This window comes from Panthera onca, chromosome B3, assembly GCF_046562875.1.
Source record: "Panthera onca isolate mPanOnc1 chromosome B3, mPanOnc1 haplotype 2, whole genome shotgun sequence".
In the NCBI taxonomy this organism is placed as follows: Eukaryota; Metazoa; Chordata; class Mammalia; order Carnivora; family Felidae; genus Panthera; species Panthera onca.
Window position 1 is genome coordinate 21856845 of NC_138344.1, and position 27624 is coordinate 21884468.

The 27624-nt window shown below is 37.7% G+C and overlaps 1 protein-coding gene across 2 annotated transcripts in view; it reads right to left on the reverse strand.

The window, feature by feature from the left end:
- The window catches only part of OTUD7A (OTU deubiquitinase 7A), a 372245-nt gene that overhangs the window by 125763 nt on the left and 218858 nt on the right, over positions 1-27624 (reverse strand). For both annotated transcript variants that reach the window (XM_060617887.3, XM_060617886.3), the window contains one exon: positions 27021-27175. In XM_060617887.3, coding sequence (XP_060473870.3) covers positions 27021-27171 — 151 coding nt within the window. In that variant the 5' untranslated portion in view covers positions 27172-27175. The remainder of the gene's footprint in view (positions 1-27020; positions 27176-27624) is intronic.

Below are 27624 nucleotides of genomic sequence, written 5' to 3' on the forward strand. Positions count from 1 at the left end.
AATCAAAAAGAATGAAATCTCACCATTTGCAATAATGTGGATAGAACTAGAGTGTATTATGCTAAGTGAAATTAGAGAAAGAAAAATATATGACTTCACTCATACGTGGAATTTAAGATACAAAACAGATGAACATGAAGGAAGGGAAACAAAAATAATGTAAAAACAGGGAGGGGGGAAAACATAAGAGACTTAAAGATAGAGAACAAACTGAAGGTTGCTGGAGAGGTTGTGGGTGGTGCGATGGGCTAAATGGGCAAGGGGCATTAAGGAAGACACTTGTTGGGATGAGCACTGGGTGTTACATGTAGGGGATGAATCACTGTATTCTACTCCTGAAATCATTATTGCACTATATGCTAACATAGGTGTAAATTAAAAAAAATAAGATTAAAAAGGTCTCAGAATCTAATGTATAGCATAGTTAATATAATTGATGACACTATAATGTATACTTAAAATTTGCTAAAAATGGAGAACTTAAATTTTCTCACTGAGAGAAAAAAAAAGAAAAAGGGTAAATATGTGATATGGAGGATGTGTTAATTGAATTGGAAGGGAATCATTTCAGGGCACCTGGTGTCTCAGTTGGTTAGGCATCCAATTTTGGCTTAGGTCATGATCTCACAATTCGTGGGTTCGAGTTCTGCGTTGGACTCTGTGCTGACAGCTCAGAGCCTGGAGCCTGCTTCGGATTCTATGTCTCTGTCTCTCTCCGCCCCTGCCACACCCACACTCTGTCTCTCTCTCAAAAATAAATAAACATTAAAAAAAAGGGAATGATTTCACAATGTATACATATATGAAATCGTGTACACTTAAAATATCTTCTATTTATCAGTTTATCTTATATTTATCAATTAGACCTTAATAAATCTTGAAAAAATAATCCAAGGCCATAAAGATTGTCTCCTATGCTATTTTATTTTTTCCTTCAAAATTTTACTTTAATTCTGGTTAGTTAACATGTAATGTAATATTGTTTTCAGGAGTAAAATTTAGTGATTCATCACTTACATACAACACCCAGTGCTCATCACTGCAAGTGTCCTCCTTAAATTCATCACCTGTTTAGCCCATTACCTACCCACCTTCCTCCATTAACCCTCAGTTTTTTCTCTATTGTAAAGAGTCTCTTATGGTTTGGTTCCCTCTCTTTTTATTTCCCTTCCCATATGTTCATCTGTTTTGTTTCTTAAATTCCCCATGTGAGTGAAATAATATGACATCTTTTTCTGCCTGACTTATTTTGCTTAGCATAATACATTCTAGCTCCATCCATGTCCTTGCAAATGACAAGATTTCATTATTTTTGATGCCTGAGTCATATTCCAGTGTGTGTGTGTGTGTGTGTGTGTGTGTGTGTGTGTGCACGCAGGCGCACGTGTGTGTATGCCACATCTTCTTCATCCATTCATCAGTCAATGGACATTTGGGGTCTTGCCATAGTTTGGCTATCGTTGATAATACTGCTATAAACATTAGGGTATATACACACTTCAAATCTGTGTATTTGTATCCTTTGAGTATATACCTAGTAGTCCAATGGCTAGATCATAGGGTAGTTCTATTTTTAACTTTTTGAGGAACCTCCATACTGTTTCCTAGAGTGGCTGCATCAGTTTGCATTGCTACCAACAGTGCAAGGGGGTTTCCTCTTCTCTGCATCCTCACCAACACCTGTTGTTTCTTGTGCTGTTAATTTTATCCATTCTAACAGATGTGAAGTGGTACCTCATCATGGTTTTGGTTTATAGTTCCATGATGATGAGTGATGTTGAGTATCTTTTTCACGTGTCTGTTAGCCATCTGGATGTCTTCTTTGGAAAAATGTCTGCTCATGTCTTCTGCCTATTTTTAACTGGATTATTTGTCTTTTGGGTGTTGATTTTTATAAGTTCTTTCTAGATTTTGGATACTAACCCATTATCAGATATGCCATTTGTAAATATCTTCTTCCATTCCATAGGCTGCCTTTTAGTTTTGTTGATTGTTTCCTTTGCTGTGCAGAAGCTTTTTATCTTGATGAAGTCCCAATAGTCCATTTTTGCTTTTATTTCCCTTGCCTATGGCAACATGTCTAGTAAGAAGCTGATATGGCCAAGGTCAAGGAGGTTGCAGCCTGTGTTCTCCTCTAGGATTTTTATGGTTTCAGGTCTCACATTTAGGTCTTTAACATATTTTGAATTTATTTTTTCGTATGCTACAAGAAAGCGGTCTAGTTTCATTCTTTTGCACATTGCTGTCTAACACCATTTGTTGAAGAGACTGTATTTTTTATATTGGATTTTCTTTCCTGATCTGTCAAAGATTAGTTGACCACATAGTTGTGGGTCCATTTCTGCATTTTCTATTTTGTTACATTGATCTATGATTTTGTGTTTGTACCAGTACCATACTGTCTTGACAACATAGCTTGACGTCTGGAATCATGATGTCTCCAGATTTGCTTTTCTTTTTCAGGATTGCTTTGGCCATTCAGGGTCTTTAGTGGTTCCATATAAATTTTAGGTTTCTTTGTTCTACTTCTGTAAAAAAATGCTGGAGGCATTTTGATAGGGATTGCATTGAAAGTATAGATTGTTTTGTGTAGTATAGACATTTTAACAATGTCTTTTCTTCCAAATCATGAGCATGAAATGTTTTTCCATTTCCTTGTGTCCTTTTCAATTTCTTTCATAAGTGTTCTGTAGTTTTCAACGTACAGATATTTTACCTCTTTGGTCAGGTTCATTCTCAGGTATCTTATTGGCTTTTGGTGGAATTCTAAGTGGGATCAATTCCTTGGTTTATTTTTCTGCTGCTTCATTATTGGGGTATAGAAATGGAACAGATATCTGCACATTGATTTTATATCCTGTGATTTTGCTGAATTCATGTTTTAATTATAGCAATTTTTTGGTGAAATCTTTTGCATTTTCTATATAGACTATCATGTCATTGGTGAACAGTGAAAGTGTGACCTCTTCCTTGCAAATTTGGATAGCTTTTATTTCTTTTAGTTGTCTTGTTGGGGCTAAGACTTTCTATACAATGTTAAGTAGTAATGGGCATCCCTGTTTTGTTCCTGACCACAGAGGAAAAGCTCTCAGTTTTTCCCCTTTGAGCATGATATTAGTTGTGGGTCTTTCATATATGGCCTTTATGATGTTGAGGTGCCTTCCTTCTATCCCTACTTTCTTGAGGGTTTTTATCCAGAATGGATGCTATATTTTGTCAAATGCTTTTTCTACATCTATTGAGGGGATCATATGGTTCGTATCCTTTCTTTTATTAATGTGGTGTATCACATTGATTGATTGGTGGTTATTGAACTACCCCTGCAACCCAGGATTAAATCCCACTTGATAGTGGTGAATAATTCTTTTAATGTACTGCTGGACTCAATTTGCTAGTATTTTATTGAGAATTTTTGAATCCAAGTTCATCAGGGATATTGGCCTATAATTCTCCATTTCAGTGAGGGTATTTGTCTGGTTTTGGAATCAAGGTAATTTCTCTTTCTGCTGCTTCATTATTGGTGTATAGAAATGCAACAGATTTCTGTACAATTGATTCTGTATCCTGTGACTTTAGTGAATTCATTTATCAGTTCTAGTAGTTTTTGGTGGAGTCTTTTGGGTTTTCTATATATAATATCATGTTATAGTTATATAATATAGTGGAATATTATTCAGCCATAAAAATAATGAAATCTTGTCATTTGCAACAACATGGATGAAGCTAGAGAGTATAATGCTAAGTGAAACAAATCAGTCAGAGAAAGACAAATGCCATATGATTTCGCTCATATGTGGAATTTAAGAAACAAAACAAACAAGCAAAGTGGAAAAAAGAAAAAGAGAGACAAATCAAATAACAGGTTCTTAATTATAGAAAACAAACTGATGGTTACTATAGAGGAGGTGGGAAGGAGGATGGGTTAAATAGGTGAGGGGGATTAAGGAGTGCACTTGTGATGCACAACTAGCAACTTGTGATTGTTGAATCACTATACTGTACACCTGAAACTAATATAACACTGTATGCTAACTAATTGGAATTTAAATAAAAACTTAAAAAATATAAAAATCAATTTGGAATGAGCTGACATCTCAACAATATTGAGTCTTCTGTCCCAGGGACATGCTACATCCCCCCTTTTATTTTCATCTTTAATTTCTCTAAGCAATTGTCTGTATAGGCCTTACATACCTTTTTCATACTTATCCCTAAGTATTTCATATTTTTCAATGCTATGGAAAGTTGTTCTGAATTTCAATTTTCAATCATTCATTGAAGATATACAGAAATAACTGACTTCTATATCCTGTATATTACAACACTGATGAGCTCGCTTATTAGTTCCAATAACTTTTCGTAAATGTCACTGGATCTTATATATAGGTCATTACGTCTTCTGTCAATAAAGACAGTTTACTCTTCCTTTTCAATTTAGGTGCTCTTTGATTATATTTTCTTGCTTGCCTACACCAGCTAGATCCCCAGAGAAATGCTGAATAATAATGGTGAAAGTAGGCATCCTTATCTTGACATTAGGGGAAAGCATTATTTCACTAGTAACTATCATGGTAGCTGCACGTTCTCTGTTTTGTTTGTTTGTTTTTTATAAATGCTCCGTATCAAAGTTAGGAAGTACCCTTCTATTCCTAATTTTCTTAGAGTTTTTATTAGGAATGCATGTTGGATTTTGTCAAAGACTCTGCACCTATCAAGATGGTCAGATGGTTTCTGGGTTTTGGCTTGTTAATATGGTAAATTACATAGATTGATTTTTGAATGTTTAACTAGTTTTGCATCCATGGAATATAACCCATTTGGTCATAATGTTTTATCTTTCTTATGTATTTCAGAATTCAAATTGCTAAAATTTTGTTTAGCATTTTCATGTTGATCTTAATGAGGAATATCTGCCTGTAGTCTTTGGTTTTGTATTAGGATAATGCTGGCCTCATAGAATGAATTAGAAAGTATATCTCCTCTTCAATTTTCTGAAGAGTTCATGTAGAATTGGTACAATCTCTTTTTTATATGTGTAGTAGAATTTACCAGCAAAGCAATCTATACCTGCATTTTCTTTGTGGGAAGGCTTTTTTTATAATATAAATTTCTTTAATAGATACAGAGATAGCCGTGTGATTTATTTTTTCTTTCATTAGCTTTGGTAGTTTGCAACTTTTAAGGAATTTCCCAATTTTCACGTAAGTTGTAATTACTGGCATAGACTTGTCTATAATAGTCCCTTATAATTCTTTTAGTATTTGAATAACTTGTACTGAGGTCGTTTCTCTCATTCTTTATATTAATTTGCATCTTCTTTTTTCCCCTAATTATTTGGCTAAAGGTTTATCAATTTTATTTATCTCAGAAAATCTGCCTTTGGCTTCATTAAGTTTCTCTATTGTTTTCTTGTGCTCTATTTCATTAACTTCTGTTCTGATATTTATTATTTAACTTTTACTTACTTTGGGTATAATTAGCTCTTCTTTTTCCAGCTTTTAATGTGGAAATTGAGGTCATTGATTCAAGGCCTTTCTTCTTTTCTAATGGTGGTGGTTAGTGATATAAATTTACACCAAAGTACTGCTTGTTTCTTCAAATATTTCTTCCTGTCCTCCCCCCATCCCCGCCCTCCTGCCCCAACACTAGTCTCTTTTTCAGGTACTACAATTACACATATTTTAGGCTGACAACACTTTTCACACAGCTCACTGATGCTTCTAAGTTTCTTTAAGCCTATTTTCTCTGTTTCATTTTGGATAATCTCTATTGCTCTGTCTTTATGTTCATTAGTCTTTCTCTTTCTCTGATATTCAATTTGCTGTTAAACCTATTGAGTTATTTTTCTTTTTAGATGTTGAAGTTTTTATTTCTAGAGGTTTTATTTGGGCCTTTAAAAATATCTTCTGTGTCCTTACTTAAAGTTTTGAACATATAGAATACAGTTATAGTAACTTTTAATGTCTGTCTGATAATTATAACATCTCCGTCAGGTACAGGTTGGTTTTGACTCAAATAATGTCTCCTCATTATGGGCCATACTTTCTTGCTTCTTTGTATTCCTGGCAACTTTTGATTGGTTGCCAGACACTGTGAATTTTATAGTGTTTGGTGCTGGACAAGTTTATATTCCTATCCTATGACTACCACTGAGCTTTGTTCTGGAATGTAGTTACATTTCTTAGAAACAATTTGATCCTTATGGGTCTTGCTTTTAAGGTTTATTAGGTGTGACTAGAGCTGTTTTTATTCCCAGGCTAATTTTTCCCTATTACCGAGGCAAGACCTTTCTAGATGTTATACTCAGAGCTTTTCCAGTTTGGCTGGTGGATACAGGCACTTTTCTTGGCCCTGTGTCAGCAGTGGGCATGGTCTCCTCTAATCCTTCTAGGTGGCTCTCTTCCCAGCTGCATGTAGTTTTCTCACACACATGAACTGAGCAGCAGAGGCGAACCTTCTAAAAATTGCTAGAGGTCTCACTGTGCAGCACTCTCCTTTCTTGTACTCTAACCTCAAACTCTATCATCCTTCACTCCCCAGACCCTCAGCTCTGTCTCCCTGTATTGGGGGTCTTCTAAGCTCTGTGTGGGTTTCTCCTTCCAACACCACATCCTGGAAACAATCTCAAAGCAATCAGGGGGGCAGTCATAGGACCAACCTTGTTTGTTTCTCATCTTTTGGAGATCACTGTCCCTCACTGTTCAGTGTTCAGTGTTTTGTTTCATATATGTTGTCCTTTATTCTTTTTTCAAGCATGAGGGTAAAGCTACTTCCTGATATTCCATCTGGTCTGGAAACAGATGTTTCCTGGTGCTTTCTGTTTTAAAACATTCTATTCTAGAAGGCTTCTTACATATCCAGAAGATTACAATGGATCATTTACATGCATCACCCAGTTTTAATGAATAATCAATTCATGGCTAATCTTATTTCATTTCTAGTCCCACACATTCCCCCACCTCCCAAATATCACCTTGATATTTCATCCATCAATATTTCACTGTGTATATTTTTCTTAGCATAAGAAAATATACTTAACCTCCCTGAAACTAACAATAATTCACTTAATATCACCAAATATCCAGTAAGTGTTAGTTTCCCAGATTGTCCCATCATTTTTCTTTTTTTTATAGTTTGCTTGAATTGACATTTAAGTAATGTGCATACATTGCAAATGGTTGATATGTCCTTTAAGCCTTTTTTTAATTTAATTTTTTTAGAGAGAGAGCAAGCAGGGGAGGGGGCAGAGGAAGAGAGAGAGAGAGAGAGAGAGAGAGAGAGAGAGAATCCAAGTAGGCTTCATGCTCAGTGCAGAGCCTGATGCGGGGCTTGACCCCATGACCCTGGAATCATGACCGGAGCTGAAATCAAGAGTTGGCCACTCAACTGACTGAGCCATCCAGGCACCTGTCCTTTAAGCCTTTTAAAATTTACAGCAAGAGTTGTCAAACTATGGCCCATGGGATGGATGCCTGCTCTTGTAAATAGTTTTATTAGAATACAGTTGTACCTACTGTCTGTGGTTGCTTTCATGCTCCAACAGTGGAGCTGAATAAAATGTGTGGCTCAAAAAAACCTAAAACATGTATTATGCAGCAATTTACAGAAAAAGGAAACCAATCCTGATCTGTGGAATTACCTCCCACTCCCTTATTTTCCTTGGAATTTATTTGTTGAAGAAACCTACAGCCCAGATTTATGTATTGCATACTTGTGTTTGCATAGAACAAGTTCTTCTGTCCTTTGTATTTGCATGATCAAATAGAGGTTTGATCAAATTCAGGTTTGATCCACTTTTAGCAGGACTTTCCTAAGTGGTATTGGTACTGCTGTTAAGAGGCACATAATGGCTGATGATTTCTCTTTGTGGTATTGTCAGCTATTGATAATCCCTGTCTAGTGTCAACAAAGATTAAAAAATAGTGACATTATAATTCTATCAGCCCTTCTTTTTAAGCTCAGATACTTTTATAAAGAGAACCTTTCCCTTATTAACTATTTAGTTACACAGTGATACTAAGTGGTGTAAGAAGGGCAGGACAAATGCTATTTTCCTTTATTATTATCCAGTGTTTCAAAATAATGAGTTGATTCCCTAGCATTTTCCAAAAATTATCAATGAGTTGTTTTTCAGTATCATTACAAATTCATGTATGCAAACATATTTGATGTGTTTAAAACCATACGATTATTATACACATGGTCACTCATGCTTCAGTTATACCTCTGGCCATGGGAGCTTTTCCAAGGTGGCTCCTGTCTTTTTGATGAGACCAGGTCACATAGGACAGCTTCTCTACTTTCTGGTTACAACGTTCCAGGCTTAGATGACATCCTGTCCAGAACTGGAATTAGATTTTTCTCCAAGGATGCCTGACTCCTTTTATGAGAAATGATAAATGGCAGCCACAATTTGGACACTAGGTTGCTCACTGCTACTTAGTTGATTGTAAGACTGCAGTGAACAGGTCTAGGAAATATCTATTTTTAAAATAAAATGTATTTTATTCATATTAGTAATTTTAATTCAAATTAAGTACTAAATAGACATGATGTCAGCATTATGGTGGAATAAGACATCCTGCATTTCTGTCCACTCCATGCCCCAACAATAATTTGCCATTCGTGCATGGCCAAAAGTGCTTGTGTGGCAGCTGTGGGATCCAGCACCATACACCAAGAGACTCAGAAGTCTCACCTAACCATGTGTTGGGTAATAGGCATGCAGACCTCAGTCCCAGATGTGGACCTTGACCATAAACCTTTCTAGCCCCTCTTGGCTACAGTTTGGGAGCCCATGGAAAACACTGTTTTAGGCAGTCACCCATGGATGAGAAAGCTTTGTGGAAATCCTGGTTTCTAGAGGAGAAGTTCCAGCACAACATTGGAGCAAGAAAAAAATATATGAATTTGGCCACATTGGAGAAGATTAGAGGAACGGTTTGACTTTACCTGGTTTGACATCCAGGTATGACGGTTTGACATCCCTTCCCCATGGCAGTACAGCTTAGTGCCAAGAAAAACCTTGGACCATGATTTATCTCATGGGGGAGAGCCAGAATATGTGGGTAAGCACCAGCTTCTCCAGCTATATGGGATGCTGCCAAAGAGGCTAATTTCTCTCTTACCTGATCCAGATTATTGAGTCATGAGCTGCATGACTGGATGGTGGGAAGAGGCTGGGAGAGTGGCAGACAGGATTTTTGAGGGGCATTAAAAAGATGTGGGTCCCACTAACTGCATCATGGACTCCATCTAGAAGTCTGCCCATGAGCCACTGGAAACAGCTTGCCCACGGATACCCCACCGGGCCAGTGGGCACCTCCAGCACTGGTGAAAGTGAGCTTTGGCAGATGGCTAGTGAGCACACAGAAAGTTGGCTCCAATCTGCAGGCCAGGAGGAGACCAGTTTGGAAACCAAAATTTGAGCTTTAGCGCTCTGGGAAAGCAAAAAGGAGACTGTCAGCATGGCAGGATCAAAAGAAGTCATACAAGCCTAAGAATTCTGCCACAAGAGGGAGCAGGAAGCATGGAGCACCTGTATCCATAGAAGGCCTGAAAAAGCCTCAGAATACTTAGCAAGGCTCAGGAAAGGTTTTTCTTCCTGAAGGCAGTTAGTAAAGACTGGACGAGGTGACTGCTACTTCAAATGTGATGACAGTAATGCAAAACTTCAAGGAAAATGAAAAATCAAGGAAATACTACACCACTAAAGGATCACAATAATCTTCTAGTAACCAACCTCAAAGACATGGAGATCTTGCAATTATCTGATAAGAATGCAAAACAACTGTTTTAAGGAAACTCAGAAAGTACAAGACACACATAAAGACAATTAAAAAAAAATCAGGGAAACAATATACAAAAAATGGAAAGTTTAACAAAAAGATAGAAATTATAAGAAAGAATCAAATAGAAATCCTAGAGCTGAAGAATACAATGAATGAAATGAAAAATTCAATATGAAGTGTCAATAGTAGATGAATCAAGCAGAAGAATCTGTAAGATATGACAAAATTTTTGGAATAATTCAGTCAGAGGAGAACAAAGGAAGAAAGAAAATACATGGTGAAGAAAGCCTACATGATCTATGGGATAACATAAAGAAAACAATTTGTAAATGATTGAAGTCTCAGAAGCATAACAGAGGGAGAAGGGGGAAGAAAATGTATTTAAATAAATAATGGCTGGAAATTTTCTAAATCTAGAGAGATTTAGATAGCCAATTTATGAAGCTCATAGGTCTCCAAACAAAATCAACTTAAAAAAGATTCTCTCCGAGACGTTATAATAAAACCATCAAAGACTGAAGAAGAAGAATTTTAAAAGAAGCAAGAGAAAAAAAAAGTTTATAACTTACAAGTTTGTAACCCCCAAATGGACATCAATGGAATCAGCAGAAACCACACAAGCTAGAAGAGAGTGGGATGATATATTCAGAGTGCTGAAAGACAAAACTCCCAACCAAGAATACTTTACCCGGTAAAGTTACCTTTCAGAAATGAAGGAGAGATAAAGACTTTTCCAAAAAACAAAAGACAAGGGGTTCATCACCAAAAGATATGTCTTACCAGAAATGCTGAAAGAAGTTCTTCAAGCTGAAATAAAAGGATTCTAATAAGTAACATGAAAACATATGAAAACATGCAACACACTGGACAAAGTAGGCTTAGAGTCAGATTCAGAATACTCTAATGCTGTAATAAGGCAGAGTGGTAACTACTTAAACTCAAGTATAAAGGTTAAATGACAGGAGTATTAAAATAACTATAGCTACAATAATTTTCTAATGAATCCACAGTATAAGAAGAGACATCATGATATCAAAAACACAAAAAACAGAAGTAAAAGGGTAGACTTTTATATGATTAAGTTGTTATGAGCATAAAATAAACTGTTAACAAATGTGTTTTATGTAAGCCTTGTGGCAACCAAAACTAGAAATCAAAAAACTACAATAAATTCATAAAACATAAAAATAAGGGAATCAAAGCTTATCACTATATAATATCAATCTGCAAAGGAAGGCAACAAAAGAGGAAGAAAGGAAAAAGGAAGCTACAAAAGAGCCAGAGAATAATAAGATGGCATTAGCAAGTCCTTACCTATCAACAATTATTCTAAGTGTAAATGGATTAACTTCTCCAATCAAAAGGCACAGAGTGGTTGGATGGATAAAAATCAATACCCAACTATAAGCTGCCTATAAGAGATCTCTTTAGCTGCAGGGATAAACATAGGCTATAAGTTAAGGCATAGAAAAAGATATTCCATGGAAGTGGAAACCAGAAGAGAATAGGGGTAGCTAAATGTGCATCAGTAAAAATAGACTTTAAGCCAAAAAGGTAACAAGAGACAAAGGTAGTCATTATATAATGGTAAGGAAGTCAATTAATCAAGAAGATATAACAGTAGTTAACACATATGCACCCAGCATTGGAGTCTCTGAATATATTAAACATATACTAAGAGATTAGAAGGGAGCAAAAACAACAATGTGGTAATTCAATATTGAAGTAGGGACTTCAATACCCCACTTCCAAAAATGGGTAGATCATCTAGACAGAAAATCAACAAAGAATGCTGGACATGAATCGTATTTTAGATCCAGTTGACGAAGCAATCATACACAGAATATCCCATCCAATAGCAGCAGAATACACATTCTACTCAAGCTCATATGAACATTCTCTAGGATAGGTCATATGATGGGTCACAAAACAAATGTTGATAAATTTAAGAAGATTAAAATAATACAAATTATCTTTTGTGATGACAGTGATATAAAACTAGAAATCAATAACAGAAGAGAAGCTGGAAAATTCATAAATATCTGGAAATCAAACAGCACACTTCTCAACAGCCACTGGATTAAAGAAGAAACATAAGGGAAATAAAGAATCTTGAAACAAATGGAAATGGATATACACCATATCAGAACCAATGGGATGAAACAGAAAGTCTTAACAGGAACTTTATAGTGATAAATGCCTACATTAATAAAAAAGAGATTTGAAATAAACAACCTAGCCTTATAATCCAAGGAACAAGAAAAAGGAGAACAAACTAAATCCAAGTTAATAGAAGGAAGAAAATAAAAATCAGAGTGGAAATAAATAAAATAGACATTAAAAAAAATGATACAAAGAACAATGAAACTAAAAGCTGGTTTTTTTGGAAAAGATAAAATTGACAAAACGCTAGTTGGAATTACCAAGAAAAAAAAAAAAACAGGAGAACTCAAATAAATAGTATCAGATATGAAAGAGAAGACATTGTAACTGATTGATACCACAGAAATACAAAGAATCATATGAGATCATATAATTAGTTATATGCCAACAAATTGGATAACATATAAAAAAAGTGGATGAATTGCTAGAGACATAAAACCTGCCAAGACTAAATCATGATGAAATAGAAAATCTGAACAGATCAATAATGAATAAGGGGATTGGTCAGTAATCAAGAATTTTGCTACAGAGAAAAGCCCAGGACCAGATTGCTCCACCTGTGAATTCTATCAGACATTTAAAGAAAAATTAACACCAATCTTTTGAAAACTTCCAAAAATTTGAAGAGGAAACACTCCCAACCTCACTTTATGAGGCCAGAATTACTCTGATATAAAATTCAGATGAGGACACTGCAAGAAAACTACAGGTCAACATTTCTGATAAATAGAGATGCAACAATTTTCAACAAAGTATTAGTAAACTAAATTCAACAGTTCATTAAAAGGATCATACAACATGATGTGGGATTTATCTCTGAGATGCAAGACTGCTCAACATATGCAAATCAATAAATGTCATATATTGCATTAATAGCATGAAAGATAAAATCATATGATAAACTCAATAGAAGCAGAAAAACACTTACAAAATATAACATCCTCTCATGGCAAAAACTTCCAAGAAATTGTGTATAGAAAGAACATATCTCAACATAATAAAGGTCATATATGACACACCCCATTGCTAATATTATACACAACAGTGAAAGGTTAAAAACTCTCCTAAGATCAGAAACAAGGCAAGGTTGTCCATTCTCACCACTTCTATTCAGCAAAGTGCTGGAAGTCTTAAAATAATCATGCAAGAAAAAGGAATAAAAGGTATCTGAATCTTAGAGGAAAAGGTATCATTACTTGCAGATGATATGATCATATATATAAAAAATCCAAGATACCACCAAAAGATTGTTAGAACTAATCAAAAATTTCAGAAAAGTTGTAGGATACAAAATCAATATATAAAAATAAATTGTGTTTCTATACACTAATAATGAAATACCTGAAAATCCCATTTACAATAGCATCAAAAACAATAAATTACTTAGGAATAAATTTAACCAAGGAGATGAAAGATCTGTACACTGAAAACTATAAGACTTTGATGAAAGAAATTGAAGAAGACACAAATAAATGGAAGGATACCCTATGTTCATGGGTGGGAATAATTTACCCAAACCCATCTATAGATTCAATGAAATCCCTATTAAAATTCCAATGGCATACTTTTATAAAAATAGAAAAAAATTCTAACATTTGTATGGAACCACAGAAGACCCTAAAGAGCCAAAGCAATCCCAAGAAAGAACACAGCTGGATGCATCACATTTCCTGATTTCAAACTATATTACAAAGCTATAGTAATCAAAACAACATGGTACTGACATAAAAGTAGACCCACAGATCAATAGAAAAGTATTGAGAGCCCAGAAATAAAGCCTCACAACTATTATCAGACAAAGAAGCCAAGAATACTCAATGAGGAAAGGATAGTCTCTTCAATAAATGGTGTTGGGAAAACTGGATAACTACATGCAGAAGAATAGTATTGGACCCCTATCTTACAACACTTACAAATTTAATTTCATGTAAGTCAAAGACTTGAAACCACAAAAAATGCTAGAAGGAAACATAGGGAAAAAGTTCCTTGACACTGGTCTTGACACATTTTTTTGGCACCAAAAGTAAAGCAACATAAGTAAAAATTAATAAGTGGGACTACATAAAACTAAAAAGCTTCTGCCCAGCAAAAGAAACAATCAACAAAATGAAAAGACAACCTAAGGAGTAGGAGAATATATTTGTAAATCATGTATCTGATAAAGATTTAATATCTAAAAAAAATAAAAATATAAAGAACTCTTACAACTCAATAGCAAAACAAAACAAAGAAAAAGCAAAACAAAACCAAAATGCAAAACCCAAAAACCAAACCGAATCCAACCTAATCAAACTAAACCAAAACATCTGATTTCCAAAGATGTCATGCAAATGGCTAACAGGTACATGAAAAGGTTTTCAAAATCACTGATCATCAAGGAAATACAAATCAAAACTTCAATGAGGTATTACCTCACACCTGTGAGTAAGGCTATCATCAACAAGACCAGAGATAAAAAGTGTTGGTGAAGATGTGGAGAAAAGGGAATCCTTGTGCACTGTTGGTGAAATGTAAATTGGTCCAGCAACTGTGGTAAATAGTATAGAGTTTCATCAAAAATTACAACTAGGAGGTGCCTGGGTGGCTCAGTCAGTTGAGCATCAGACTCTCAGTTTTGACCCAGGTCATGATCTCATGGTCTTGAGATCAAGCCCCTCATCAGGCTCTGTGCTGACAGTGCGGAGCCTGCTTGGGATTCTCTTCCACTCCTTTCTTTTTCTCTCTCTGCCTTGTCTAGTACCTTGCACATGGCAGTGCTTAATAAATACTTATTAAAGAAATGATTGCAGGTACTGCTAAATAGTAAGATGCTTCTATTAAAACATGACTCTCACTATGCTTTGGTTGACTGTTTATAAGAAGAGTATGTGGTACTTGAGAGTGGGGACTACTCTTTATGTTCACAGCCCTCTTCTGAGGTGTGGGTGCCTAGAGGGAACCAGAAAACTAGTTTTGAGTAAGTGAATGAATGACTGAGGAGCAAACATCCCAATCAGTGTGCAGACCACCCTTCAGCTTTTGAAACAGTACAGCACAGCTGATTAAGTGGGCTTTTAATAATGAGAAATGGCCACCCCAATCCTGTTCTTGATCCATGTCTCAGAGGCAACCAGAGGCAGTCTATGAGACTGATTTCCTACAGCATGCTTGACCATGGCAGAGTTTGAAGGAACCAGCTCACTTGGAGGCTGATCCCATGACTCACTCACCCAACTGTTCAGGCACAGATGGCATTTCATGCCATTTGCCCATTTTCTCTTGCCTGGAAGGTGGTAGAAATCTCCTTACTGGTTTAGAGACATGAACACTAATGTCACCAGTTTCTACCATAAGGAATGTGGCTAATTAATGATCCCCTTTCCCTCTGACCCTCATGCTCATGCTTTTTGGTAGGCACCCTATTTCAGGCAGACATTGCAAACAATTAGGATTCAGAAATGGGATACAACCTATTTTGCACTCTAGTCTCATAATGTTTCCTGTGACCTCCCTGCTTTTCTTCAATGCTTCTCACTGCTTAGAAGGTAACTTGTTTGCACTGAACACCAGGCCCTTTGAGATGTGTTCACCCATGCAGCCTCATCTTATTATCTCTTGCCATTTCCCCCTTCAGTTATAGTCTGTGACACAGCAGTACTGAGCTCCTTCTGTTTCTCATTTCTATGCTTCCATATGTTTGCAAATGCTGTTCCTTCTGACTGGAATATGCAACATTCCAGCCTTACATGCATACACACACACACACACACACACACACACACACACACACTTTCCGCGTCGAAAATTCCAGTTCCAGGGGCGCCTGGGTGGCTCAGTCGGTTAAGCGTCCGACTTCGGCTCAGGTCACGATCTCGCGGTCCGTGAGTTCAAGCCCCGTGTCGGGCTCTGTGCTGACTGCTCAGAGCTTAGAGCCTGTTTCAGATTCTGTGTCTCCCTCTCTCTCTGACCCTCCCCCGTTCATGCTCTGTCTCTCTCTGTCTCAAAAAAAAATAAATAAACGTTAAAAAAAATTATAAAAAAAAAAAGAAAAGAAAATTCCAGTTCCACCTGTGAGCCTCAGCAACCTTTGGTATCATCTTAGACCATCCTAAGCATGCCTGGGTTCTCCTCTCAGACCCCTCATTTTGGCCAGATACCTGACTGTGATAGCAGGGGTTCTTTAGTACTTGAGGGCAGGGTCCCTTGTTCTCCAACATCCAGATCAGAGGCCCTGAATACGTGATTGCAGACTGACCACATCCTTTTTTATGCTTAAGTGGGAGTTCTTAATATGTAGCAGCCTCCCCTTTCTTGCCTAATCAAAAAAAAATTTAATTGATTTTGGTTTGCACAGATACTTTTTATCTTATTTGATTCTAATGCTGAGCCACAATATTAGAGGATCTTCTATCAGAGGATGTTGTTCTCTTGACCCTCCCCTCTTCAACACAACTAATTTTAGTGCACATTACTGACTGCACTGGGCTGAGGACCCTGTAGGAATATGCTTATCAGAGAGGCAAGGTGGAAGAATGCAGAAAGGTAGAGGCATGGGAAAGACTATGTGGAGACATCCATTAAGAAAGACTACCAGGGATGTGGTTGGCTTTTCAGAGGGCAAACATTTAATTTCAAGTAGCCGAGATGAAATAGCCTCTTGAGTGAAGCCAATAAAATAGGCCGATGGTGGTACTTGGGGTTACAATCTACCCTAGGGGAAAGGAAATGGGAGAAATAAGATCTACTTAACTGATTAGCATCCCAAAAGGAAACTCCACACACATGGTTGCAATGGATCTGTTTGTTTTCAAGAGTATTTAAATCCACTCACCTATCTAAAGAGAGAATGTGTCTTCCTAAATGGGCCAAGCCAGAGGAGGCATCTTGGAAGTCTGATCCTGAACAGGATTTTTTATTTTTGGCTATATTATTTCAAATATGTCTAGTCCAATGGTAGAGCTGTCCCCAGTGGAACAGGACAGTAGGGAGAGCAGCAAGTGTTTTCATGACAGCATTTCTAGACTCACTGGTATGAGCCCATCAGACCTTCTTCTCTAACTTCTGCTTAGGATTTACAGTCACGAGGCCCACTTTTTCATTCCTCCCAAGGCTGATCCCCCTCAAGCTCTCTAATCATGCAAACCTGAAAAAGTTACAGCAGTGAATTCTGGTAAATCAGATAGCATGTGCTCAAGAGTGGACTTCAGATTTAGCTTGACTTCAGAGAAAGAATGCTCTGGTTACATATACCTGGGATATCTGGCCTTGAAACATTTTTATTTCTCATTTTAACTAAAAGAGTGACCATTCTGGAGCCTACCTCAGTTTCCCGTGTGTTTAAGTCCTGGGTCAGTGATGGCAATTGGGCAGTCTCCAGGTAGAGGCCCCTTTGGCTCCTCTGGCCTCTGATCTACCACTTCTGATTTCATCTCACCCACTCTGTTGAATGCTCTACAGGCAACCATGTGGGTTTGTTGTGGATGGATCCCATGACCCACTGATGGGCTAATGTGAAATTTTACTAAATGCATTCTTCTCTCAGTTGCCTCCATCCCCTCCCCCATTTTTGGGTGCACTCTTTGGGGCATTATTATAATTATTCAAGTCAGAAGCTGATGTCCCCAACTGTGGGAAAATTTTCAAAGGCCAAATGTCAGTGTTAATGGAATAGCCTGTCAATATGACTGGTAAGTTTTTGGAGCTACCTGTCTGTGCAAGCTGGACCAAGCAAGCAAGCCACATGCAAAATTCCAGACCATATATACTTCAAATCTAATGGGCCCAGGACTGCAAAAGAGGGTTATATTGATCCGTAAACAACTCTAAGTACTTTAGTTCTCAAATTATCAACTCAATTGGTAAATATACATGCATCTTAAAATATGTGGACAACTTTCATATATATATTTTGGAGAATACAATTCAACTTAGTTGCCATTATTTTCCTTAACTTTGCAATTTCCACAAGGATTCTGAAAGATTATACTAGGGACATGTGAGGTGTTAATTTCCAGTTAATATTCTTCCTAAATGCAACTTGGCTGTTTGAGGAGTTTTTTCTATGGGTAGCAACAGAAGTGAGGCCTGGGTACACTGAAAGAATACCTGGGTAGAGCCGCAAGGCCTAAAATTCACAGTTATTATAAAAGTGTGAAAGTTGCTTGTCTTTAAGAAGGGAACTGACACTTCATAAACTCATGTGTTTGACTTCTCACTCAAAAATCTTTTTAACTAGCTTTTAAGATATTTAAAGTGGCCAGACAGTGTTTGGCACCTGATTAGTTAGCTATTAGTTCTATTTTTTAAATAGTTTTTGTGGTCTATTAAAGTAGTATTTTATTTGAAAAGCTAATTAGCTACATCATAAAACCCTTACTAAAACACCCTTCAGTGATTAAACTCTTTTGAGTGCACATAACAATACAAAGTACTAGAAGGACAGTGGGCATGAAGATGAATGATAGGTGACCCGGCTTTGCAGAAAGAACCTGGCATTGAGTGATACAATTGGGTTCAAATGCTGGTTGTGCTGTGTTCTGGATGTATAATTTCAGGAAGTTTTCCTGGCTTCAGTTTTCTTGAGTATAAAATTAGAAATCTTTTTCTAATTCATTGTGTGGATTAAATGAGACATCACATTTAAAGAGCCCTGTACCCCAATGTTTATAGCGGCACTCTCAACAATAGCCAAATTATGGAAAGAGCCTAAATGTCCATCAACTGATGAATGGATAAAGAAATTGTGGTTTATATACACAATGGAATACTACGTGGCAATGAGAAAAAATGAAATATGGCCTTTTGTAGCAACATGGATGGAACTGGAGAGTGTGATGCTAAGTGAAATAAGCCATACAGAGAAAGACAGATACCATATGGTTTCACTCTTATGTGGATCCTGAGAAACATAACAGAAACCCATGGGGGAGGGGAAGGAAAAAAAAAAAAAAAAAAAAGAGGTTAGAGTGGGAGAGAGCCAAAGCATTAGAGACTGTTAAAAACTGAGAACAAACTGAGGGTTGATGGGGGGTGGGAGGGAGGGCAGGGTGGGAGGGAGGGCAGGGTGGGTGATGGGTATTGAGGAGGGCACCTTTTGGGATGAGCACTGGGTGTTGTATGGAAACCAATTTGACAGTAAATTTCATATATTAAAAAATAAAAAAAATAAAAAAATAAATAAAAAAAAAGAAATAAGTGAGAGGGAGGGGAGGGTGGGTGATGGGTACTGAGGAGGGCACCTTTTGGGATGAGCACTGGGTGTTGTATGGAAACCAATTTGACAGTAAATTTCATATATTAAAAAATAAAAAAAAATTAAAAAAAAAATAAATAAAAAAAAATTAAAAAAAAAAATAAAATAAAGAGCCTTGTGTCTGGCATATAACAATGAAACGTAAATGCTAACTACATTGTCAGTGTTATTGTCTTTGATTTTAAGAACTTTTAATCTAATGAGAAAATAAGTATGTGATTAATTATAAAATAAGACAAAACCAAATAAGTGTTGCAATAGAAGTCTACAAAGGTTTGAGGACTGGCAAGGAATGCCCAATTAATTCCAACTCTTCCTAGAAATTTCTTCCTCCAGATAGCCACATGGTTATTCTCTTATGCCAAAGTCTTTGCTCAGATCCCATTTTTTATTTGTGATGCCTTCTCTGACAACCCTAATTAAAAACTATACCTACATCTACACTCCCTACCTCCTCCTCTTGATATAGTTTTCTCCATGGCACTAAGCACTAAAATACTATATAACTTATTTATGCTACTTACTGTCTGTCTCCATGAGGATGACGATTTTTGTCTGGATGCTCATTGATGTATGCCCAGCAGCCAGATCGTCCTGGGGGACTGGCAGGTACTGGGTGTTAGGGGAACACAGTGAGCAAAACATGCTTTGGTTCCTAATGTCATGGCACTCATACACCAACTTGGAAGAGAAGCAGAATCTCAACAGTGAGCCAGAGTGTGTATAGAGCGAGTGGGCAGCACAGGAGCACAGGAACTGAGCTGAAGCTGAAGCACAGAGGTGGATGGTGTTTCTGGGGAAAAGGGTGGTGAAAAACTGCACCAGAGATGAGACAGAAGGGATGGAATAGGGAAAAGGCTGAAAGGAATTGAGTTCCATGTGGGGGAGTTTATTCTATAGGTAATAGGGGATATCAAAGGATTTGGGGAAACGGAATCATTCAACCTGAACTTATTTCAGAAGGACCAGTTTGCCAATGCTCCAAAGGTGACTATGTAGGAACCAGACAGCCAGATATGGATGCACTTTCACCTGGAGGCAGATCAGGGTGCATTCTCTGTCCTTCTCTCTCTGTATTCTGCTGTCCCTCTCCTGTCTTTTTTTGTTGCCAGGGACTTGATCAATCTATGCTATTCTTTCTCACTGGCTGTCCTCTGCTCTATTGTGATTCTCATCACTGTATGTGTGTTTTAAACTTTTTTATTTTGAAATAAATTAATTAAAAACACTCACAAGAAGTTTAAAAAATAGTACAGAGAGGGCCCATGGACCTTTTCACTCAGCTTCTGCTATCACTGCGAGGTTTTACCCTTCAAAAGATCACAAGGAAAATATTTTATTCTTTGAAACACTAGCTTTGAGAAAAATCTTGACCCAAACAACTCTGAAAGAATCCGACATACATATGTAACCATAGTCTTCCCAATGGTAAAGACAGCAGACAGGTTCCATCCTGGGTGAGCCTCAGGAAGGACATGGAACCCCATTTCTCCTGCTGAGAGAAGAATGACACCAGGAAAGACTGCAAGGAGCAGTGGCTGGGGACTCAGAGGTACATGTGAGAGCTGGCAGAATGAGGAAGAAGCAATAGCTCAAAGTACCCCAGAACTGGTAGTGAGTTGAAGTCTCCCCAGTAAGAACCCACTGCAGCCTCAAACTCAGAAATGGGCATTAGCTCCAGGCAAGGCCATCTAGCTCTGGCCCCCAAAACAGAAAAGGGATCTCTAATGTTCACAGAGTGTGTAGAAACCCTTAATTTATCTTTTAAAAAAATTTTCTCAGTTCTCTAGTGCTACAGACCTCAAGCAATTTTGTGGCAGCAATGGAGGATGGCAGGAAAAAAAAACGAGGGAGGCAGAGAAATCCTTTTTAATCACAAGAGTTTTGGTTCCCAGAGGTGAACCCCACAGCTTTCTTCTCTTTCTGGATTCTTATTGCTTAGCTCAGATATAAGCACAGTCGAATCAAGTGTGTAGAAATGTGGGGGTAAACAAAGCTCCAGCTTGCTAGAAGACTGGAAGAGTAGAGTCCCAGGGATCCAGAACTATTGAGGAGATTACAACGAGGCAGGAATTTGGGAAAACAACCCCTTAAAGTTGTTCCTGAATGCTTGGGTTTAACCCTGAGCTGTACATGTATGGATCTGACTATAAATAGATTCCAGAGTACTTTGAGTAGTGAAATATGGGACAGACTCCTGCCTAGGATGCAGACTGGCTACTGGTCAACTAAAGTTGACCTTGGAGTTGCAATTCACCGAAGTCTTGGGGAACCTGGAACTTCTGATCTGAACTCAATTGGGGCAATTGCCTTCTAAAACAAAAATAACATGTACCATAAGTTTAAACAATAGCCACAGTCTCAAAACATAATCTTCATAATGTCAATCCAAATTTACTCATATGCAAAAACAAAACAAAACAAAACAAAACCCAGAGACATCTCAACAGCAATACTGAAATGAAATTGTTATTGGAATTATTTGAGAAAGACTACAGAGTGGTTATTGTACATGTTTTACAACAGGAGAAAAAATACAGAGCCTCAGAAAATAAATGGAAGATATAAAGAAGAATCAAGTGGAAATGTTAGAAATAAAAAAAATTGGGGGGCATCTGGGTGGCTCAGTTGGTTAAGTGTCTGACTTCAGCTCAGGTCATGATCTCACAGTTGCATGAGTTTGAGCCCTGCATCAGGCTCTGTGCTGACAGCTCAGAGCCAGGAACCTGCTTTGGATTCTGTGTCTCCTTCTCTCTCTCTGTCCCTCCCCTGCTTGCTCTTGCTCTCTCTCTCTCTCTCTCTCTCTCAAAAATAAATAAATAAACATTAAAAAAAGAAATAAAAAAAGTTTCAACAACCCAAACAACATAATTCATTGGATGGGTTCAATAACAGAATAGAGATGACAAAGGAAATAGTAAATATATAAACAGAGCAACAGAAGTAATCTAATTGGAATAATGGATGTAAGATTGAGAAAGAAAGTGAATAGAACTGCAGTGAATTGAGAATGGTAGTAAATTCTAACACTCATATCAGCTGAGTCTCAGGAGAAGAGAAAAATGTGGATTAGAAAAATCTTTAAATAGGGGCACCTGGGTGGCTCAGTCGGTTGGGCATCTGACTTTGGCTCAGGTCATGATCTCACAGCTCCTGAGTTCGAGCCCCGCATCAGGCTCTGTGCTGACAGCTCAGAGCCTGGAGCCTGTTTCAGATTCTGTGTCTCCCTCTCTCTCTGACCCTCCCCCATTCATGCTCTGTCTCTCTTTGTCTCAAAAATAAAAATAAAACATTTAAAAATTTTTTAAAAAAGAAAAATCTTTAAATAATGGCTGACAGCCTGCTTTAGTATTAGAAGGCAATCAGTATAATCTATTTTATTAGCAGTTTAAAGAAGGAAAAAACACTGGATCATATCAATTGTGTAGAAAATGCATTTGAAAAAGTTAACATGTACTCACGATAAAACTCTCAGCAAACTATGAACAGAAAAGACTTTCCTCCACCTTATGAAGAACTATCTACAAGAACCTACAGCTATTTTACATAATGATGAAAGACTGATGGGGGACTGCTCCCCCCCCTAAGATCAAGAACAAGGCAAGGATGCTCTCTTTCACCATTACCATTCAACCTTTTCCTGGAAGTTCCAGCCAATGCAATAATACAAGAAAAATAAACAAAAGGCATACATATTTGAAAGGAATAAATAAAACTCCCCCTATTCAGAGATAACATGACTGCCTATGTAGAAAATCCAAAGGAATATACACATGCATGCACACACACACACACACACACACACATGCATGAGGGTGTACACATACACATATACCCTAGAACAAATAATTGAATTTATAAAGATTGTAGGATACAAGGGCAACACACAAAAATTGGTTATATTTTTCGATACTAGCAATGAACAATTAGAAACTGAAATTAAAAAAATACCATTTACAGTACCTCAAAAAAAGGCCTATATATAAATCTAACAAACACATATAGGATTTATAGGCTAAAAATTACAAAATGTGGATGAAAGAAAACAAAGAAGTCCTACATAAATGTCAAGTATCGCTATGCTGACTTCATAGAGTGTAAGGCAAAACATAGGATTTACAGATTTAACATAATTCCAATCAAAATCCCAGCAGGAAATTTTATAAACAGACATAAGCTAATGCTCATATTTATATGGAAAGGCAAAGGTAATAGAATAGTTGAAATGCTTTTGAAAAAGAAAAATAAGGTTGGAAGAATCATGCTGATTTTAAGACTCACCACAAAGCTATACTAATCAAGATGGCAAAGTACGGGCAGAAGAATAGAAATGTTGATCAATGGAACACAATCAGCATCAAGAAATAGCTTCCCACAGATACATTTAGTTGGTTTTTGACAAATGCACCAAGGCAATTCAACAGAGGAGGAAGGATAAGCATTTCAACAAATAGTGTTGAAACAAATGGACTTCCATATGTATACAAATGAATTCTCGCCCAAATCTCACGTCATACAAAAATCCACTCAAAATGAGTTGGAGACCTAAAGTATAAAACTTTTATAATTTTTTAAAAATGTTTATTTGTTTTTAGAGAAAGAGAGAGGGAGAGAGACAGAGCACGAGCAGAGGAGGAGCAGAGAGAGAGGGAGACACAGAATGGGAAGCAGGCTCCAGGCTCTGAGCTGTCAGCACAGAGCCTGATGCGGGGCTTGAACCCATAGACTGAGAGATGATGACCTGAGCCAAAGTCGGATTCTTAACCGACTGAGCCACCCAGGTGCCCATAAAGTATAAAACTTTTAAGAAACTATCTAGGAGAAAATCTTCATGACTGTCATGCAAAGGCTCTTAGACATGTCACCTGAAATGTCACCTATGCAAGAAAAAAATAAATTGGACTTCATCAAGATTAAAAACTTTTGCTCTGCAAAAGAAACTGGCAAGAGGATAAAAATTCAAGCGCAGACTGGCGGAGAATATTTGCAAATCTCATCTCTGACAAAGGATGATATTCACGGAATATATACAGAACTCTCAAAATTCCACTGTAAGAAATCAAATAACTCCATTTAGAAATAGGCCAAACAACTGAATGAACACTTCAAAGAGAAGATACAGATAGAAAATAATAACAAAAAACTGAACATCATTGGTCAGTGGGGGAATGAAAACTAAAGTGATAGGGAAATATCCATACACACCCATGAAAATCATGAAAATAATGATAATGAAAAAAGAAATACCATTGCTGGTGGAAATGCAAAATGGTTCAGCACTCTGGAAAACAGCTCGGCAAGTTCTTTTAAATCTAAACATACAGTTACCATATGAACCAGCAAACCCCACTTCTCTGTGTTCACCCTGGAAAAATTTCAACTATGTTCACAAAAACCCCAGTTCTCAGATGTTTATAGCAGCTCTAGTCATAACTGCCCCAAATGGGAAGCAGCTGAAATGCCCTTGCACAGGTGACTGGAAAGCAAACTGTGGTTCATTTCTAGAATGGGTAGCACTTAGCAATAGAGAGGGACAAACTCCACACACAACTTGGATGAATCTCAAAATAATTATGCTGAGTGAACAGACCCAGTTTCAAAAGATTAGGTTTTATGTGACGCCATTTCTATGGCACTCTTAAAAGAGACAAAGCTAACATGACAGGAAACAGAGCAGTGGCTGCCAGTGGATAGGGAGGGAGAGGGCATGGCCGTCGAACAGAGCAGAAGGGTGGACTGGGGGTGGGGAATGAGGTGATTCTCTCATCTGAGAGTGGTAATAGTAACATAAATCTATGCATGTTGGGGCACTTGGGTGGCTCAGTTGGTTAAGTTTCTGACTCTTGATTTCAGCTCAAGTCATGATATTACATTTTGTGGGTTTGGGCCCCGCGTTGTTCTCTGCACTGACAGTGCAGATCTTGCTTGGGGTTTCTCTTTCTCCCTCTCTCTCTGTCCCTCCCTCAGTCTGTTTCTGTCTCTCTCTCAAAGTAAATAAACTTAAAAAAATAAATCTATGCATGTGTTAAAATTCTTAGAATTGCACCCCAAAAGGTCAATTTTTCAAAATTGACCAAAAGGTCAATTTTATCTTTTAAATAAAATAAAGATAAAATTAAGGAAGAAAAAAGCTGACAATTCTCATTTTCTATTTAAGGCTGTCTAGATATTAAGCACAATGTCAGTCCCAGTTACCGAGGCTGCAATGTCAAAGGGGATCTTCTCCAACTGTTTTTGTTTGTTTGTTTTTTTGTTTTTTTCAACTGTTTTTTGAGCCTCTGCTACACACAGGTCACTCTACTAAGCATTTGACATCACAGCTTCTAATGCGTGTAATCACCCTGGAAGGTGGGTTAGTCTCAATATACAGAAAAAACTGAGGTTAAGGGAAGAAAATAATCTGCCCTATGTGTCACAGGCAGTAAGTGGCTGGATCTGGATTTGGCCCCAGCTCTCGCTGCCAACCTCATTCTGAATCTGCCTCTTTGCACTGCTGCTTACTTCAGAACAATGGAAATGCAGGGAGAGGATGTGACTACTGGGAGGTGAAAATCGCACTTTGATGTATGTATGTCATAAATGTTCAGTAAGCATATTTTATTCTGAACTCTGAGTTTGTCTGACATTCTGGGAGCTTCAGGGAAAGTTAAAAATTGCACTGTTGCTGCTTCCCTATTGCCATTTTCTCAGAACCCTTGAAGAGCTGGCTTTTAATTTTCACTAGGATTGAGTGGTAACCTCCACCATTCCCACAAATGTAGAGTAATCCACATCGTTTCCTAAGTGAATTAAGGGATGACAGTGATTTATGATACTTAACCAAGTCTTAGATAATTCCATAAACAGTGGCTTATACATTTGAAGCCAAGGGTAATCATTTAAAAATTCTCTCACGCATTTGTTTGTTCTGAGGAATTATAACAGGCTCTTCCCACCTTTTACCCCGCCAAACACACACACACACACACACACACACACACACACACACACACACACCACAGAGATTTTCAAAATACACAAAGTAAATCCATTTTAGAGCTTGAGACAGAAATTGCACATTTTTCATGTAACAAATGATATCTACATGTACGGCTTGATGAATTCTGCCTTCTTGCGTATGAATTATTACCACCTATTTTACTGGCTGCTAGGTGGTTTTTATTCATCAAAAACTTTGGCCTAAAGTATTTTTGTCTCAGTGAAGATAGAGATGAGAAATGTTCAGGTCTTAGGGTGCCTGTGTGGCTCCGTTGGTTAGGCAACCAACTTCGGCTCAGGTCATGATCTCACAGTTTGTGAGTTTGAGCCCTGTGTTGGGCTCTGTGCTGACAGCTCAGAGCCTGGAGCCTACTTCAGATTCTGTGTCTTCCCCTCTCTCTCCCCTTCCCCTGCTCACGCTCTGTGTCTCTCTGTTTCTCAATAATAAATAAACGTCAAAAATTTTTTAAAAAAGAAATGCTCAGGCCTCCAATAAAATGTTTTCTTGAATGTTCTATTATTTCTGCTCTACGGAATATATTTCTGCTCTATTGAATATAGTTCCTTTAAAAAAAGTGATTTCTGATAAATTGATTCAATATCTTTAAGCTTTAATGCAAAGCAAAGCCGAACTAATAATGTCTTTTGCACTATTACTGTAGAATTGAGTAATCTATTCCATACTCAAAATAAAGCCAAGAATAACAAAAATAATTTCATCACCCCCCCCCCCCCACCTTTTTTTAAGAATCCAGGTACAACCATTGTCAGGCAACAAAAATCTTCTTATCTTTTGTCACCGGGTTGCAAGGTAGTTAGGGCCAAGAGAGTGGCGTGGGATGAGGAGGCCAGCTTACCTTCCAGCAGGTCTCTGGCCAGACCAGGTTCTGCCCCCGTGGACCGAACAAAGTCTGACAGGACTGCGTCCATATCAAGAGTCATAGGATCATGTAGAAGGGCTGCCCAACACTCAGCCGAGGTGGGGTTTGGAAGCAGGCTAGAAACCATCCATCTGCAAGAAAGAAGAGGGAAGCCACAGTGCTGTAAGTGGGGATGTAAGTGGCAAAAGTGCACGTGAGTGAGAACACACAGAGAATGGAGAGAAGCCATTTCTGCCTGTTTGGGATAACTGCTCCATTCTTCATGTAGGACACTGAATAAAACTCAAATCCAAGTTTCATCCCTCTGAGTGTGCCCTATGAGAGAAGGGGGGGCATTATGAACTAAAGTGTTTCTGACCTTATGTTCTGTTACCTCCAATGACAGCTGGTTGAAAAGAAGATAGAGTAGATTCTTTACAAAAAAATCAAACACCTGGGGCTCCTGGGTGGCTCAGTTGGTTGAGCGTCCGACTCTTTGGCTCAGTTCATGATCTCACAGTCCTCACGCTGGGCTCTGCGGTAGCAGCGTGGAGCCTGCTAGGATTCTCTCTTCCTCTCCCTCTGCCCCTCCCCTACTTGT